The following is a 17,586-nucleotide window of genomic DNA, read 5'->3' on the forward strand; positions in this document are numbered from 1 at the left end:
GAATTTATTTTTATATCATTACTAAATGTTTTGCATAACATTTTATTGATATTGATTCATACCATGAATCAGTTCTTCTAAAAATTTTTATTGAATAGATGCTTGAACCATAACTCATCTAATTAATTTAATTGGCAGTTTTTCCATGCACTTTTATGAATACTCAAGAAAATATAAAACTGCATATAAAGCCAATAGAAATTAATGAAGGAATGAAAATTTATTAGTTATGTTTGACCTCATCTAGTCCGTTGACTTTGGTTTAAAAATATAACGTAATTGAGTTACCAGTATGTTATATGAAGAAACCAGTTTTTTCTCAGGTTAGTAAGTTATATTCTTGTTTGTTTTGTTAATCAATCAAACAACTTTGTTTTACTGATAGTTCTCTAAAACTGATTAATAATAAGCCTCCCCAGTGAGTTGATGTCTTCATAGTAATAAAGTGCTCTTAATACTCCAAGTTTTATTTACAAAACTAGTTTTTTTTGTAAATTGTGCAAATAATAAATGTTACTGTTCAAATGTATGGTTTTGCTTCATGTATTATGTTTCATTCATTTTTATTACTACAGAAAATTTGTTGCCAAACAGCAAAATGAATTTAAGTATTATAAAAATTTGTAGATTATCCTAAAGCTGAATTAACATTCTTATGCATTCTATAAGTAGAAGTTAGAAGTAAGAAATTAAACTACATACCAATTTTTCAATTTCTATTTATATAAACAGTATAATATATATGGCTAGAAGAAAATTTTATAACTAACTTTCATAAGTCTATCAAGTTCCTTATAATACAAGCTTAAGATTTATTTGGAAGCTTTTTGGCTAACATCCATTGTGAATCTCGACAGTCCTTCTAGTAAGCCTACATATGCAGAATGTTCATAGACGGTACTGAAATCAGCAATTTTCTCTGCGAATTCATTAGTGATGCCTTTCTCCTCCAATAAATTCATTAGTAAATCATATAAATACTGAAACAATGTAATAAATTAGTCAATATATATTTATATATTGTTTTGTTATGTCTAAACTTACTCCATCTAAGACATCTCCTGCTACTGCATATGTTTTGTCATTCCATTCTCCTTCATACATCGTTACTTCATCAATTCCAAATACATCGTCTGAAATGGAATCAACTCATTAAAACAAAAATAAACTTTCTATAAAATTCAATTGATTAAAAGGATGTTACATTAGATATGAGGATTATTAATGAAGGAGTTATATATAAAAGTAAGGATCTAGAAGGATACTTATAGAAGATTATAATTTTAATATAATATAGGATTAGGAGAAGGAACACACATTTACTGTAGGCATCTGTTTGCAAGCTACCACCTGTGGCATCAGGTTCCTGCATGAAAGAGCATGTGAAACTTAATGTTTTTCCATTTCGAATAATATCAACTTCAAAAGTGGGACGGCTCTTCATTTCTGCAAAATCTGGCTTATCCATAGTTGGATCAATTTGTGCTTCTCCTTCTGCATCCACAGTGTGGTTTACGTTGAAACTAACTTGTATACTAAAAGAAAATTGGATCCATCATTGAACAAAATCAGAAGATGACATAGACATTACATTGAAAACTACTAATAACAAAAAATAAGCAATTTATTTTGCATTACCATTCCAAGCTAGTATCTTTTGTAAGTGTGACTTCAGCACCATCCAATTTGACTTTGAACCCATCGAGTTCTGAGGGAACATTTTTGATTTTCTGTGCTTTCTTCTCGGCAACAATTTCTTCACTAAGGAACTCAGCCAATTCCTTTTCTCCTAAAGGTAACAAATCATGAATGTAGTTTATAACCCAATGTTTTTGATTTGAAGCATATTAATATAAGTGTAAAGCATGGAATCAATATACATTTTAGGTGATGATTTAAGTAAGATTATTTAATAATTTAAATATTAAGAATGAGGAGTGCAAGATCTCCAATTCATTGCGCAATCGATTTGCCGCTAACCTCAAAATCTCCTATCTCAAAAGTGATTTACCTTTCGTGTGCATAAATTGTACATTATGACTACTGCATTCTAGTTGTCCTTTCCCCAATAAAGGCTTTGTTTTTGGTTCTACAACTGATGAATTACACGTGCTCCATAATAGCCTGCACGATTTTCCGACACTGTTGTTTTTTAAAGGATTTACTAAATTCTTAAAAGTATTAATACTCAACACTGATTTCACTATTCCGTTCATGGTGTAAATGTGATGTTATAAATACACGTTAAGTGATTATGTTAAAACAGTGGAATATCGACTTTTAAACGAAGTTGATATGAATCCTTTAAACCTGCGTAAATGAATTCACAATGAGGGACTCAGCATAGCAATGGTGGCGAGCCTGAGTTAAAACAAGGGCATCATTTTCAAAGTTTTAATAAATAATTAAAATTGTTCGAAATCAGCGAATTAAATAACATAATTAACGTATTGATATAAATATAAATAATTCTGTTATATTCAACATAGATGATTAGAGAGAAAAAATAAATTTAGATCGCTGATATACCATACGTGATTGGCATTCTCCTCGACTCCAGTAACATTTTTATTACATTATAATATATTTGATACTAACAAATTATTGAACCTGTAAAATAAATTTGATTTTTTATAAGAATTTGCTTATTACATCTATTATTATTCACATTTAAAACTATACTTTTCATAATTTTTAATAAGCCCGCTCATTTTACACATTTGATTCAACATGAACTAATACAAGAAAGGCTACCAACACAAAATATGATTAAGAGAAGCAAAATTTTATACTTATAATATTATGAAGTATAATATGAAAAAGTTGTAAGAAAAAAGATTCTTTTAGAACCATTATTAATAACTCTTTTATATTAAAACAACTTAAATATTTTATTTCAAATATTTTATTTTATTTTACCATAACCTGTCTGAACTTTTCGATCTTTAGTTGGAGAGGGAGGTCCTGCTTGACACATGACATAATGTCAAAAACTTCAATCGTGTTCATTGCAAAATAATTTTATATAACATTTAAAAATTATATTGTGGGAGTAACACGGTTCGTAAAAAGTTGTGAATATTGGTGACAATAAATATAGTTATTTTGTGTGATCGCGTTTAGGTAAGTTCTTATTATTATTGGAAGTTTTGAATTTATTTATTCCTGTATATTTTATTTTGTGTCTTTATCCTGTATTTTTTCATGTTTTATGAATGGTAATGGTACGGGAATTAATAACATTAGAATCGAAACATTTGATTATACTTTATCTTACCACCGATATATACTTTATATATGTTATTATAATTTTTGCGATATACTGAATTTAAAGCTAAAATATATTTTCTTAAAAAATTTGAAACATTTATATACTACAAATTACTTATTTCATCGTTTTTTAGTGAATAATTTTTATCTGTCATAATACACAACATATGCCATAGCATGTCATTTAAAATGATTAGTTCTTGACTGCATAGTTTTTATTACAAATATAATATATTTTTACGATATAAGCAATTATATATGTTACAAGGTTATGCGTTCTAAAATTTACCCAATAATTATATAATTTCCTACATATATCTGTTCGAGTTATGTTATTTTTGAACTTATTAGCTGGCCAAGAAGTATTTATAAATATACTAGTTCTCCAAACAGATGAATGTTTTACGCAAAACTTATTGTTTTATTTAATTTGAAATAATGATCTTAAGATATAATTTTGTTCAGTTTCTTTTTTTTAAAGTCGTCACAGAACATATATTATTCAATGGACGAGGTTATTGAATGAGAGTCAATTCATAAAATTAGGCAGCTACATGTAATCATTGTTCTTTTTTGTTAATGGAACAATTGAAAAGATAATTTAAATGTGGGGTAGATCGACTTTAAGGTCCATATAAAAAATAACAATATTTAACACAAAAATGTTATCTATATTACATATAATAAACAGTATTTGTATATTGTTTATTTCTCAAATATTAAATGTCAAAATTAATCAATATGAAATTAGCTAATGTTAATTTTTTTTCTTAATGTTGTTATACTTATTATCCTTAACGTCAAATTTTTAGCTATATTAATAGTAAACAATTTGAAGTAGCCATTTGTATTTTGGGGTTAGAAGTTACTTAAGATGTTGCAATTGTTTATTGTTATTTTATTGATGAATACTTATTTAACAAATAAAGTGTTAGTTAGTAAAAACAGTTTCAAAGTTACAGAAAGTGACAATTCTATTATGTGATTAAATAAGTTATAAAATCATACTAAACTGACAGGAGGATTCCTAGCAACATGCCGAAAGATTCAGATAAGTTATTATTCAATTTCTAGTTTGCTCTAATTTCAAATTCCAATTTATCATTCTTCTTGCATAAGAATTTTTACGACAATGCGTGATATTATGGAATTGATCCCACGTGTTCGAGACCATCTCGAAAGTTCAAGGGGGCAACGCGAGAAATATATTCAAGCGTCAATATTAAAATTGCAAATTCATTGTCGACACTCAACCAACTGGAATCTAACTACGTATAAATATTTACATTTTGAATGGCTGTTTTTTATTAATGCTTATTTAAAACTACGAAATGTAGCCTTAAAGAACAATTAATAATACATATGTTGACTACAAAATTTAGCAATCCTTAACATGAACGTCAATTCGACAGTACAAAGATTGCTATTAGAGATTACTCTTAACAAGTAGCAAATTTACATAATTTGCTAAACATTTCGTGTTTTCTATGTCATTTAATTTACGTAATACATGAATATACAATGTTTATCTTTTACTTACTATTTTTTTTATTTTTCTCTAAAACATGCTGGTTTTAATTATTGGAATTGATTGATTAATCATTTAAAACCGAATAGGAGTAAATTTTTTCAGACAAAACCCTTGCAAATTAATTATTGATTATTATACTCGATCAGTTACGGTTTATGCAGTAGTTATCTTCTATATATATAAAAATAAGTCGGGTTTTCCTTCCTGACGAAATAACTCCAGAACGCATGAACCGATTTCGACAATTTTGCATTCGTTGGAAAGGTCTCGGGCTCCGCAAGGTTTATAGCTAAGAAAATTAGTTGTGCATGGCATCGTACCTTAATGCAAGCTGCTGGAACTTCACGCACCGTAATTAAAAATACGAGTAATAAAAATCATCAATAATTGTTTTAAATAATTTCAAATAGATTATCTTCTATATATATATAAAAATAAGTCGGGTTTTCCTTCCTGACGAAATAACTCCAGAACGCATGAACCGATTACGACAATTTTGCATTCGTTGGAAAGATCTCGGGCTCCGCAAGATTTATAGCTAAGAAAATTAGTTGTGCATAGCATCGTGCCTTATTGCAAGCTGCTAAAACTTCACGCACCGTAATTAAAAATTCGAGTAATGACATTAGTGAGAATTATCAGAATTATGCTTGGTTAAGTCAACGAGCAATTCTTGCCGAGCAACGAGCAAAGAATAATGATGTACACGCACTGAATTTCACCATTCAATCTAAAATTGCTAGCGATTTGGTGACATACCAATGATTCCGACTGGTTGACTTCAAACGATTGCAATTTCCAGTTCGCCTTGCGTTCGCAATAACAAGTCGCAAGGCCAATCGCTTAGTGTTGGCGGGATAAATTTCAAATTGATTATTTAGAAAATCATTGTTTTTCACATGGGCAGTTATACGTTGCCTGTTTACGAGTTGGAAAACCATCCGCTTTGTTTGTGTTAACGTCAGACCAAAAAACAAAAAATGTGGTTTACCAAAGAGCACTTCAATGAAACGGATAATTTGCGGATTCACTTTTATTTACTTAGAGAAGTTCAACTAAAAAACACTTCATTTTTGTAATCGAAATAAATTCATTACTGTTGTATAATAAAATAAAATGTTTCCTTTTCAAATATAAAACAAACAAAAAATTTCTTCATCTTTCTCAGGAAAGCATCTGGTGGCGAAACGGAGTTCGTCGGGTTTGCTAGTTTAATATATTATTTATTCATTGAAATTTTTATTAAACTTTGGTTCGTGTAGAATAATAAACTAAATAATAATAGTGCCATCTGAGAGTGCAACTATATCTGTTTTAAATCATATAAGGCATGTATTATAGATAGGCATTGAATATTAGGTAAAATAATTGTTGTATTTCAATTTACAACAAATTTTACGAAAGGACCTAATAGATACCTTTCTTATTAATTATTGATAATTGACTTTTTTATTTGTTTACTTACTTACCTTTTGGTACTATTGATGAACTATTTGCTGAATTTCACTATGATTAGGTAGTTTAATGATTTTGTGTTTCTTAATGGTTATTTTCTAATAATTATTTCTCATAGTTAAGTAAATTAACTTAATTGAATAAATAGGTCAGAGTCGAATGACATTTGATTACTTAATTGGTTGCATGTCTGACATAATAAAACGAATTCTTAGGAGAAAATACTGAAGAATATTGTCTTAGTTTTATTACTATAAGCTGTTTATTTAATTGCCAGGAAGCTTTTATTTAATGTCTTTTATGTCATAAGAAAATTGTTTTAATAATATTAGGCGTTGTCTATTTAATTGCCTGTTCAGTGCAGTTTGCGGAGAAATCGAGCTTTTTTAATAATATTTTCAAGGAATGTATTTTATTTACACACCTGCAAGGTATATTATTTGCAGTTTGTTTCAATAAAATGCATTTTTGATGCATCTTCGTACGCACAACCGAGGCTGGAAATTTTCTGGGTTTTTCTGTTGGCTGTTACAAGACATTTTTATTTGTTTATTTATTCATTGAGGTCCTACGATACAATATTACTTAGATCTCTAAACTTCATCAGTATTACAAAAAATGTAATAATAAATTCAACACCAATATTCTCATTTTTATGTCTTCGTATTTTTTCTATCAATTGAACATCAGTCATTAAAATTAAGCTAAGTCATTATGACAAAAATAATGTGCAGATATGTACCAAAAATCCATAAAAAGTGATAATCATTTGTTAGTCATATATCATAACCAGTTTTAACTCGTTTGATCGTTTCATCGTAATACATTATTTTATATTCGAAAGTGAATATGTATAAGATTTATTTTCGATCGACTTGCTTTCAGATTTAATCAAGGCTGAATTATGATTATAACTGTATCATTAAACTATTTTTTTTTAGATTTGTTGAATATGGCACATTGGAGCATTTAATCTTAATAAATGTGTAATTTGAAATAATAATATATAATATAAAAAAAAGTATTTATTGGATAGGGGAAAAAAGTGTTACGAGAACACCAAAAATTTTGGTTTGGCATATTCAGATAAGGAAATCTATGTCGTTTGCTATATTTCTTAGGTGTATCAATTGTAAAGATAAATCCGAAAATAGAAAATCAGTAAAATCAATGAACTTTAGTGATTTTTTAAATTTTTTTATTACCATATAATTACAATCTGCTTGGTAAGGCGTTCAGAATTTTTGGTGGCAAATGTGTAAATATAAGATTTTAAAATGCTTCCCAGTGGTATTTATTTTAGGTTTGAAAATTGATGAGATAAATTTACAGAACAGTAAAAATAACTTTCCATTATTTATTTATTTTTATTTATTTTAAATATATAGCCCACAGATTTCTTCCAAGAGGATTCTAAAATACAATTATTTTACATAATGAAAAATTACACAACACAATTAAAATACAAAATTACAATATATAGTTATTAACATAAAATGCTTAACATAAAATTACATATAATGCAGAATATAACAATATTATTTATAAACAGAATAAGATAAAATAATGAGATATTTGAAAAGAAAATAAAAAGGTTAACTTGTGCAGATAGAGATTATTTGATCAGGTAAGAGGACATGAGTAAAATAGACGAATTTAAGAGAGAATCAGATTTAGGAGTAGGATAATTGAAAAATAATTGTGAACAATAAAGGATAGTTGATTAAGAATAAGAGGACAGTCTATAGAATTATTGCAAAGTTTAAATAAGAACATAATTGTACAGATAAATCGACGTGAGGTAAGGGAAGGAATACCAAATTCTTTTAGTAAAGTGTTGTGGTCAAAGCCACGTTCAGGGTAAATTTTATATGTTTTATAATAAAGATATTTCAGAAATTTTTGCTGAACCTTCTCTATCGCATCAGAGTTGTTGATTTGATGAGGATACCAAATAATCAAACCATATTCTAATTTTGAAGGTACATTAGAATAGTATATGCAAAGAATTGTTAGAATTGAATTGTTTACAATTTCTCAGTATCAAACCTACAGATTTATGTGCTCTATTACAAATATCAGTTATATGATCAGTCAAAAACAAACCAGAATCAAATAAAACTCCTAAATCCGACATTTTATTACATCTATCAATGCTGGTGTTAGAAATTATACGTTGTATGGATCTAAAGGGTTAGATCTTTTGAATCTTCTGGGTATATTTGATGAGAGCAAGTCTCTGGCGAGTTGGTTCGAATGACCTTAAAGTCTGATTTTGTACTCAGATGCATGTCTTCTGATTTCTTCTGCTCCCGTGAACATATTGGGGAGCGGTTGGATAAGCCAGTTTGGGACATACATGGGAGCCTCCAGTATTTTTTTAATAAACCTATTTTGTGACTATTACTATAATCGTTCGGCTCTGGCAAGTGCCTGAATGACATTTGGCATCGGCCATGGCAAGTATGTCACTTGCGGAGCGATCGACATCGACTATCGTGCTGATCACCTCAGCGACGTCAGTTTCACCTGGACAGCGCGAGTCGACGGACCCCTTGACGATTTCGCAGAATTTTTTATGTTCTGTTCTATTTTTTTTTGAGAGTGATTAATCGGTTGTGTTTTTAATATATGTACGGACTTTCTCTTATGGGTAAATTTCTGTATTACATAATTATCAATAATGCTAATATAAACATACATGCTTATACAAATACAGATAATAGTAATATACATGTAAAAACACGCATGCACACACACACACACATATATATATATATATATATATATATATATATATGTATATATAAATATATATATATATATATATATATATAAATTTCTATATATGAACTAAAATATAAGTATATTTTATGATTTTTTTGACCTAAATTATTTTATTTTTCTATCCAGAAAAAAATTCACTTTAACAAAAAAAAATTAACAGGTCAGTGTATCCAGTCGTAAAACAATAACACTAGATTATGTGAATTTTTTTTTGTTTTTCTTTTCTATTTAATATTTATGTTGCTACCTATATATATTTTTAATTGCATTTTGTAATTTCTTTAAATCGTAGTTTATTAGTTGCTTATAATTTATATTTTTATTTATTATCTTATAAATTTTTAATATATTTATTATATTTCATAGTGTCACTGGACAAAAAACAAATTAAGACTCGAAACTTTTCGATTTTTTGAAACCAAGACTATTTCAACATAATTTAGTTTTATTTTTAATAACTGGATTAAATTAACTTTTTAATACCTGTTGAATTTTTTTTTGTTTTAAATTATATATTATTTATCATCACTACAAATATATAGATAAACTTATATTTCCATCTATGCATGGGTTTAAGAAAGAAATCATATTCTAGCAATTGATGTTTTTAAATAATTATTAATAAATTAAATAAATTTCATGAATATATATATATATATATATATATATATATATATATATAATTGAATGTGTAATTTATACGCACGAACATTATCTATTGACGTATTGTCAGGAATAAATTATAGTTGATTGAATTGTTAATTTGTAATTCAAAAAAGGATTGAGTTTAAAAGTTGAATACATGTTTTGCATATATTCATGACATCCATATAAATTGTCTTTCTAATATCCAATATAAATTTAGATTTATTAAATGATATGAAATATATAAGATATGCATATTTTTTGAATGCGTAATATTTTTTAAATGCACAGTGTTCAATTTTCAATATTCATTCAATTATTTTTTCGACTTGGCGGTATTCGAATTCTATAATATTAAAATTGAGATTATTATTATTATATATATGCATAAAAATGTAGAATACCATTTAAAAATCTAGTTATATCTGGAAAGAACTTACATAGTCATCGGTATGTTAATCAACTTTACATTTACTTTAAAAATACATAATTAATGTTGGAAGCCCTTGAAACAAATATTTAAAAATCGGTGACAATGAACTAAAACATTTTTAATGTCATTGTTTGTCTAAGTTATGAACTTTTTGTTTACTATCCGAAAAAATATGAGACTAATTCAAATAATGTTCAAACAAATATTAAATAAACCACCTTGCATTTTAGTGAATTGTAATGAAATCATTTGCAATTGTTTACCGTCGGTCTGATATTATTTGCAGAATATTTTTTTCGACTTAATTATTCGTCGCCAATATAATTAATATTCGATTACTTAGCAAATGTCTGACGTATGCTAAAATTTTGTACTTCGGCATTTGTTATATGAAAATGAGATTTGAACTTTAATTTATTTCGAAAATAGGAGAATTCGATTATTCTAGGTCTTTCTCATTGTATTTTCAGATCATTTTTTCTTAACTGTTAAACGATAAGTACATGATTGTTTCTAACTCCATTTATTTTTAGACAATTATGAAAAGTTGTTCATGCGAAATTTAATATCTTGAGTAAACTACATTTATCGTTCGCGTTTCCGTAATCATGTGATTAGTTTCAATTTTATTTAGAAAGAAAAAACGATTAACTAGAACAGATAATATTATTTTTATGGTTCAGCCGAGTTTATAATTTTTTGTTTCCATTATCTATCCCAATCAAATAGCCCAAAATATTTTAGCAATTGAACTTCCAAAAGGCTTACAAGAACACATTCATTATAATTCTTCTATATATAGGATTTTTTTTATTATTTTTATCAAGTTGTACTTACAAAATAATATAATAATATTTTTCATGTATATACAAAATTCTTTATCTGTAGATAAATGAAATTTTTTATGCTGAAAAACAAATATGATAATATTTATTTTGCAAAGTAAGCATTGCATTAACATTTTCATTAGTAATCAAAGCTGATCAGTCAATGCTTTAAAATTTAGGTAAAATATATTTTATTTGTTACCACGGATGATAAATAAATTATATTGTATAATTGCACAATTTAACTTAATTTATCAAAGCAAAAATCTTTACTACTGGGCAAACTTATGAAACTCTAGTTATTTACTATTTATCCTGGAAATTACCTAATGATTCTTCTTCGCAAGACATATTGAAGTTTAGTACAAGAAAATGTGTAGCTGAATTAAGAACCTAGATTTCATATTATATAATTTTATTTTAAAATGTTATATTGAACTTCGCATCACAAACTAATAATTTTAAAATTTTAACAAATATTGAAACCGGATTGTAAATTCACTTAGTAACTATCGCATGTATATTTAATGCATGCCATATGCTTATTACACGAAACAGGAAATGTATGTCCGTGAAGGCATCGCTTTATGAATATTTTTATCATACATCACTAGTCTTTTCTTACCAATGGTAGTGTTTTTTAATCCAAGTATTATTTATTTCAGACGTGAATTGAATTCTTGCAGTTTTCACAAATATTGATATAAATTAAATCATAATCAGCAAGATGCCGTGCCCGTTTTTGACGCGTTTCAGCAGCAACTACTTGCGTAACTATGCGCCCAATCTTCTTAAGAACTACGCCCAATTTTGTCCAGTGGCGGCCAACGCGATGTCTTCCGTTAGCCAGGGACAGATGCAGGAAGGACAGGCGCAGGGTAAGTAAATAATAATAATAATATTTCTTTATAAATAGTGTTAAGAAATTTAGATTTAGATTATTATAAATATTACAAAGATTACTAGGTTTGATTAAAGCATTTTTAACCATAGTTAATCAGTAATCCATAACTATTTATAACTATTTTTTTTGTTAAAAACATATTCAAGCCTAATCTCACATAACAGATGCAAACAGTAGAAATCATCAGTCAAATAATTATTTCGAAGGTCAATATGATTATGTGTATTCAATATTTATAGAAACTTTATAAATGTCCAAGGACTATAGTTATACATTTCAAAAGTTCATTTTAGTAATTTTAAATATTACTATTTTATGAATATTTTGCAAAGTAAATTTCATAAAAACCTCTTCAGGAGAAAATTATTTTTTCCATTCAATCTTTCAAAGATCTGAAACTTATTTACCATTTTTAAACTAAAATATCTAACAGAATTTAGTAATACTTATATATTATTGAAAAATAACAACATTATTTTTAATGGGGCTAGGTCTAATCGGTTATAATAATTATTCTTCATGTATTCTTCTGTTGATTGATAAAGCCTTCTTTTCAATTATAATTCTCTTCTGAATGAAATGATATTTGAATTCAATAAGCAATTCAATCGTTCATTCAACAAGAAACCAAAATTATCAAAACAATAAACTAGTTCTTTGTTATTCTTGAGCTTGAATTGAAAGTCGAGATGTTATTTGCGATGGCGATTTTTTTTTTACAAATACGACATTCAGAGAATTAATGGAAGTTTGTGAATGGAAAATTTTCTTGTACTGTTGGAATTTACTATGCTTGTTATGGTTCACAAATAAATATGTAAAATTTGAGGTAAATGTTTCGATAAATATAAAAAATTTAGCATAAAAGTAGTAAATATTGTAAATGGTTAGAAAAGTGCTCGTTGATAAGTTAGATAATGTATTAAAAAAGAATCTAATTCAATCTAAATTGTTAAATTTAATATTATTTAATCCAAATTTTATTGTTTATATATATATATATATATATATATATATATATATATCAGTTTCGAAGAACATTTTTACCTCGCATATGGCATTTTAATTGTGATTTTTATCTTTTTAGCAACTGCAACTAAGAGCGATTTATTGGGACCCCAATCTTGTCCCTTTTTGAAAGAATCCAGCAAGTCTTTAGTAAAAGAAGTCAGCCAAGAGATTAAAGATGACATTTTGGATTCCACAGTAGATTCTTTGGAAAATAAAGACGATGTTGCAGTAGAACGTAAGTGATAAGTTGTTATACCAAATGATATTGTAAAAATCAGTACAATGTAATATTCATAATTTTCAGAAGAGCCCTATCCTTATGAACAGTTTTTCCGCGAACAAATTATGCGCAAGAAAAAGGATCATTCGTACCGCGTGTTCAAGAAGGTAATAAACAAATTTTAATTCATTTTTTTTGGCCCAAATTTGAGTTTTTTATTATAACTAATTTAATTTGTAGGTAAATCGCCTAGCTGGTGTGGGACAATTTCCAAGTGCTTTTGAGTACTCTTGGGGCGAAAAACCAATCACTGTATGGTGCTCGAATGATTATTTGGGAATGTCATGCCATCCAGAAGTCAAGGACGCTGTTAGGTAAATGGAAAGACTTTTGCGATAAAAATAAATATTGTAAGAATTTTTTTTTTAATACTTTTTCATTCCATTTTTAGAACTGCTCTGGACAAGCACGGAGCCGGTGCAGGTGGCACCAGAAACATTTCAGGAAATTCTTTGTACCATGAGAATCTAGAAAAAGAGCTCGCCAAACTGCATCAGAAAGAAGCTGCATTGCTATTTACCTCATGTTTCGTTGCAAACGATTCAACCTTATTTACTTTGGCCAAAGCGCTTCCGAACTGCCACATATTCTCTGATGCTGGTAACCATGCGTCCATGATTCAGGGCATATGCAACAGCCGTGTTCCCAAGCACATTTTTAGACATAATGATGTCGCACATTTAGAAGAATTATTGTCTAAGGTTGATATAGGCATTCCCAAAATAGTCGCTTTTGAGACTGTGCATTCCATGACAGGAGCAGTTTGTCCATTGGAGGTAATAAAATATAAATAATTAATTATATATTATATTTTTCAATATTTCAAACTCCGACTTTATGTTTACACATAATTTATCTCATTGATTTATAATTGAAATACTAATTTTGAATTTTGATTCCTTTACTTTACTGGAGCAGTATCAATTCTTGATTATTGAAACCAATAATAATATGCTAAATGGTGTTAATTGTTGTTAATGAAGTAATGTTAATTTGCAGCAATTGTGCGAAGTGGCACACCGCTATGGGGCAATTACATTTGTTGATGAGGTACACGCCGTTGGTCTTTATGGTGACCATGGTGCCGGAATCGGTGAACGCGATGGACAACTCGATGCCATTGACATTGTTTCCGGAACCCTCGGAAAAGCATTTGGCAATGTCGGCGGATATATAGGTACGGATCAAATGATCATTATATAAAACGTATCATAGCATGTAGAATTTCTTTTCATTCATTTTTTCTGCAGCTGGATCATCCCTTCTTGTCGACATGATAAGATCATACGCAGCAGGTTTTATATTCACAACTTCACTACCTCCAACTGTATTGGCTGGTGCTCTACGCGCTGTGCAGATATTAGCATCGGATGAAGGTCGGGAATTGCGTCATAAACACCAGGAAAATGTTCGATATATGCGCAAAAGATTGATGGAAGAGGGCTTTCCGGTGGAACACACTCCGAGTCATATTATACCCATAAAGGTTTGTGGGAAAAATAAGAATATACTTAAAATTTTTAAATGATTTTGTGTGGTTTATTGGATTTCATTAAGTAATCATCAGTCAGTGAAACTGATCAATTACGATATTCATTTATAGAATCGGATTTGATGCACTTCACTGCTTAAAGATTAAATTCATAATCATATCGCACATATTTTTGCTTCATTTCAAATTTAATCACTGACATTTATTTGCATATGCATGTATTGCACTAACTAGGTAATAAATTGTAAATGTGCTTGTATGTCATATTAGCTCGTACTCATTTTTTTGTAACTCTCGTACGATTTTGATTAGAATTTCGGTTCCACTTTTCGGTAAAAGTTATGGTTAACAGACATAGCTGTATTGTTTCGTTTCAATATATTGAATTAATATATTTTGATCTAATTTAGATCAAATTCCATATTAACTTGTGTTATTTGTTAGCGGTAGTGGTATTTTAATTTCGGATGGCTACTAATTGCTGGGTCGTATTTATAGTTGCATTTGCTTGCTATAATTTAATCCACCAATAATTTTGAAAGTCTTCAAATAGAGTAGAATTCAACAAGTGCACCTAACTCATTTTTATATAAGTGAAGTGAGTTTTAACCTACTATTAGAATAAATGTAAGTATTATAGTGCATTTTTACTATTTTTCTATAAGAATCCATATATTTTGCACGAATGTGGTGAGCATGAATTTGTCATTTTCATTTGCTTATCATTTTAATGTGCGCAACATCATTTCATCTTCATCATTGCATTTTCAATATTGATTTCATTGCTAACTTTGTTAGTAAATAGTTGATAATTTTTAGATTGGTGATCCGAAAATCTGCACAGCAGTATCGGATAAACTTTTGAAACAATATGGACATTATGTGCAAGCTATTAATTATCCAACTGTGGCTCGCGGAGAAGAAAAATTGCGTATGGCACCAACGCCTCATCATACTAAACCTATGATGGAGCAACTTTTGCTGGATATGAGAGCCATTTGGAATGAACTGGGTTTGCCTCTAAAAACACCAGTTTGTTCATCGGTAAGAGATAAGAGCTTATCCTTGAAGAGTCATAAATATCGACTTTGAAATGCGAGTACTATATTTTGATTCTTTTTAGGAATGTAAGTTTTGTCGTAAACCTTTATTGTACGATCATTATGAAGCTAGAACAAGAGGCAACAAATACAAGAGTGCTGAACCATGCACAATTCCAAACTGCCCGCAAATGATTGCTGTAGCAATGTAATCATAAACCTAGTTATATCCTTAAACATTATTAAAATTCAGGTTTATTGGTGTGAGTTCATACTCACAAAAATACATGTGCTAATTCTATATTGTGATTCATAATTAAACTAACCTACTACTAAAAATTGTTGTTAATCGAATAAATTTTAAATGTTTTAAATGACCTCAAATTAAATTTAAGGTCTGCCGTGGATCATGAATTTATTTTAATAATAAATTGGATATATATGGGCCAACATTATTTATTCCATGTACTGGTGATAGATTTATTTATTTGGAAATTTTAATGAATAAATAAATTACGATTAAAGTATGTTTTATTTATTTAAAATTGGAATGAAGTGATTATAACAATCATTTATATGAAATTCCAATGAAGAACATGATGAAATAAATATTGTATGCATGGATTGCAAATTGCTTCGCAAAACTATTTTCGGTACTCCACATATAGATTTAAAGTACACTTGTTGAATATTTTTATTTTATTTGAAGACTTCTAAAATACTAGTGTATAAAATATATGTAATACTTAATATACTGAGGTTAACAATTAATGCTTCTATAATTCGAAATAAAGTATGTTTCAAAGATTCTATATACTTCAATATTGAAATGATTCATTTTGATCTCAAAATTTGGTTGTTTTGGGGACGTTTTGACAAAAAATTACGTGGGGGAGAAGAGGTCTAGTAACCATAATTGAATTTATAATCCAATTTTTTTAAAATAAAAAATCCCAAAATATTACGATTTTTTCTAGGTATTAAAAATGCACGTGATATTAGCTGGGGAAGGGGAGTAATGTTAAATATTACCACGTATTACCAAGCGAGAGGGTGGAGTCTTAAAATCCTTAAAAATTGATCACGTGATTATAATGGACTGCCCCTCAGCACGACTTCCGTTTGCAGGTATCGGAAGTTCAGCAACTTGGCTTAAGACAAAATGCCACTTACATTCTATGGACTACAAATCTTGTTTTTAATCGTCTTAAATAAAAAGATAAACATAGAAAAAGAATTTAAAAGATGTAACCGGTGAGTTCTCGATCGCGTTGCCAAACTCTGCGTAGAACCAGTTGTTGCTTTCGCTTTTGTATCTATTCGCGTTGCCGGTCTTCGTGGTCTTCGGCTCGTCGTTACACATGGCCAAAATAGTGTGCGTTCGGACATATAAAAGTATTAGTTCCATTACAAAAGTATTAGTTCCATTATAAAGGTATTAGTTTCATTCTATCTTACGATTCGTTCATTCTATAATTCAATACGGTAGTTTTTCTTTTATGAAGCTCTTCTTTCTTTATACCATTCGGTGTCTGCATTATTTTCATTGATAGCGCGAACTTAACAGAAAGAGGTTATGTAAAAATTGTCTGCTAAAATAATAAACTTTTTTTCGGTGTGTTACTGATTGTGTAATCGGAAATTACTGCCGTTCTGTCGGATATACAGGAAGTTCATAGCATGCGGTATGTAACCAACTTTTTTGCTTTTACTTTTTTTAAAAATGAAACAGGTTTTTATTATAAGAAAAAGCAGTAGAACCATGATAAGATGAAAATGTTTAATACGATTTTTTGCATAATACACCGATTTACACCAGTCTAACCCGCATATTATGCGTTCCCGCGTAAGACGTGCTTTTAGTTCGATTCTGCTAAAGGAATTTATTTGTTATGCTTTATTTCCAAATCT

The 17,586-nt window shown here is 28.6% G+C and overlaps 2 protein-coding genes across 3 annotated transcripts; one reads left to right on the forward strand and one right to left on the reverse strand.

Moving 5' to 3' along the window:
* Positions 1 to 699: 699 nt before the first annotated feature.
* Positions 700 to 2,328, reverse strand: LOC113370265 (complement component 1 Q subcomponent-binding protein, mitochondrial-like). Of its 2 annotated transcripts, none has more exons than XM_026610936.1 (5): positions 2,012 to 2,328; positions 1,639 to 1,789; positions 1,318 to 1,535; positions 1,045 to 1,133; positions 700 to 980 (listed from the first exon to the last, which is right to left on the reverse strand). In XM_026610936.1, exons 1-5 carry the CDS (start codon positions 2,214 to 2,216, stop codon positions 813 to 815), a joined length of 831 nt encoding a protein of 276 aa, XP_026466721.1. In that variant the 5' UTR covers positions 2,217 to 2,328; the 3' UTR covers positions 700 to 812. The 2 variants fall into 2 exon arrangements, with proteins under 2 accessions (XP_026466721.1, XP_026466722.1); XM_026610937.1 differs by having other exon boundaries at positions 1,351 to 1,535; positions 2,012 to 2,319.
* A 661-nt stretch (positions 2,329 to 2,989) lies between these two features.
* On the forward strand, positions 2,990 to 16,134 carry LOC113370162 (5-aminolevulinate synthase, nonspecific, mitochondrial-like). Its single transcript, XM_026610830.1, has 10 exons — positions 2,990 to 3,123; positions 11,614 to 11,826; positions 12,940 to 13,098; positions 13,168 to 13,250; positions 13,324 to 13,457; positions 13,535 to 13,919; positions 14,143 to 14,320; positions 14,394 to 14,629; positions 15,455 to 15,679; positions 15,759 to 16,134. Exons 2-10 carry the CDS (start codon positions 11,676 to 11,678, stop codon positions 15,885 to 15,887), a joined length of 1,680 nt encoding a protein of 559 aa, XP_026466615.1. The 5' UTR covers positions 2,990 to 3,123; positions 11,614 to 11,675; the 3' UTR covers positions 15,888 to 16,134.
* Positions 16,135 to 17,586: the final 1,452 nt, after the last annotated feature.

This window comes from Ctenocephalides felis, unplaced genomic scaffold (genome assembly GCF_003426905.1).
Source record: "Ctenocephalides felis isolate EL2017-DRISC unplaced genomic scaffold, ASM342690v1 CF-g0.4_SCAFFOLD_01492, whole genome shotgun sequence".
NCBI lineage: Eukaryota > Metazoa > Arthropoda > Insecta > Siphonaptera > Pulicidae > Ctenocephalides > Ctenocephalides felis.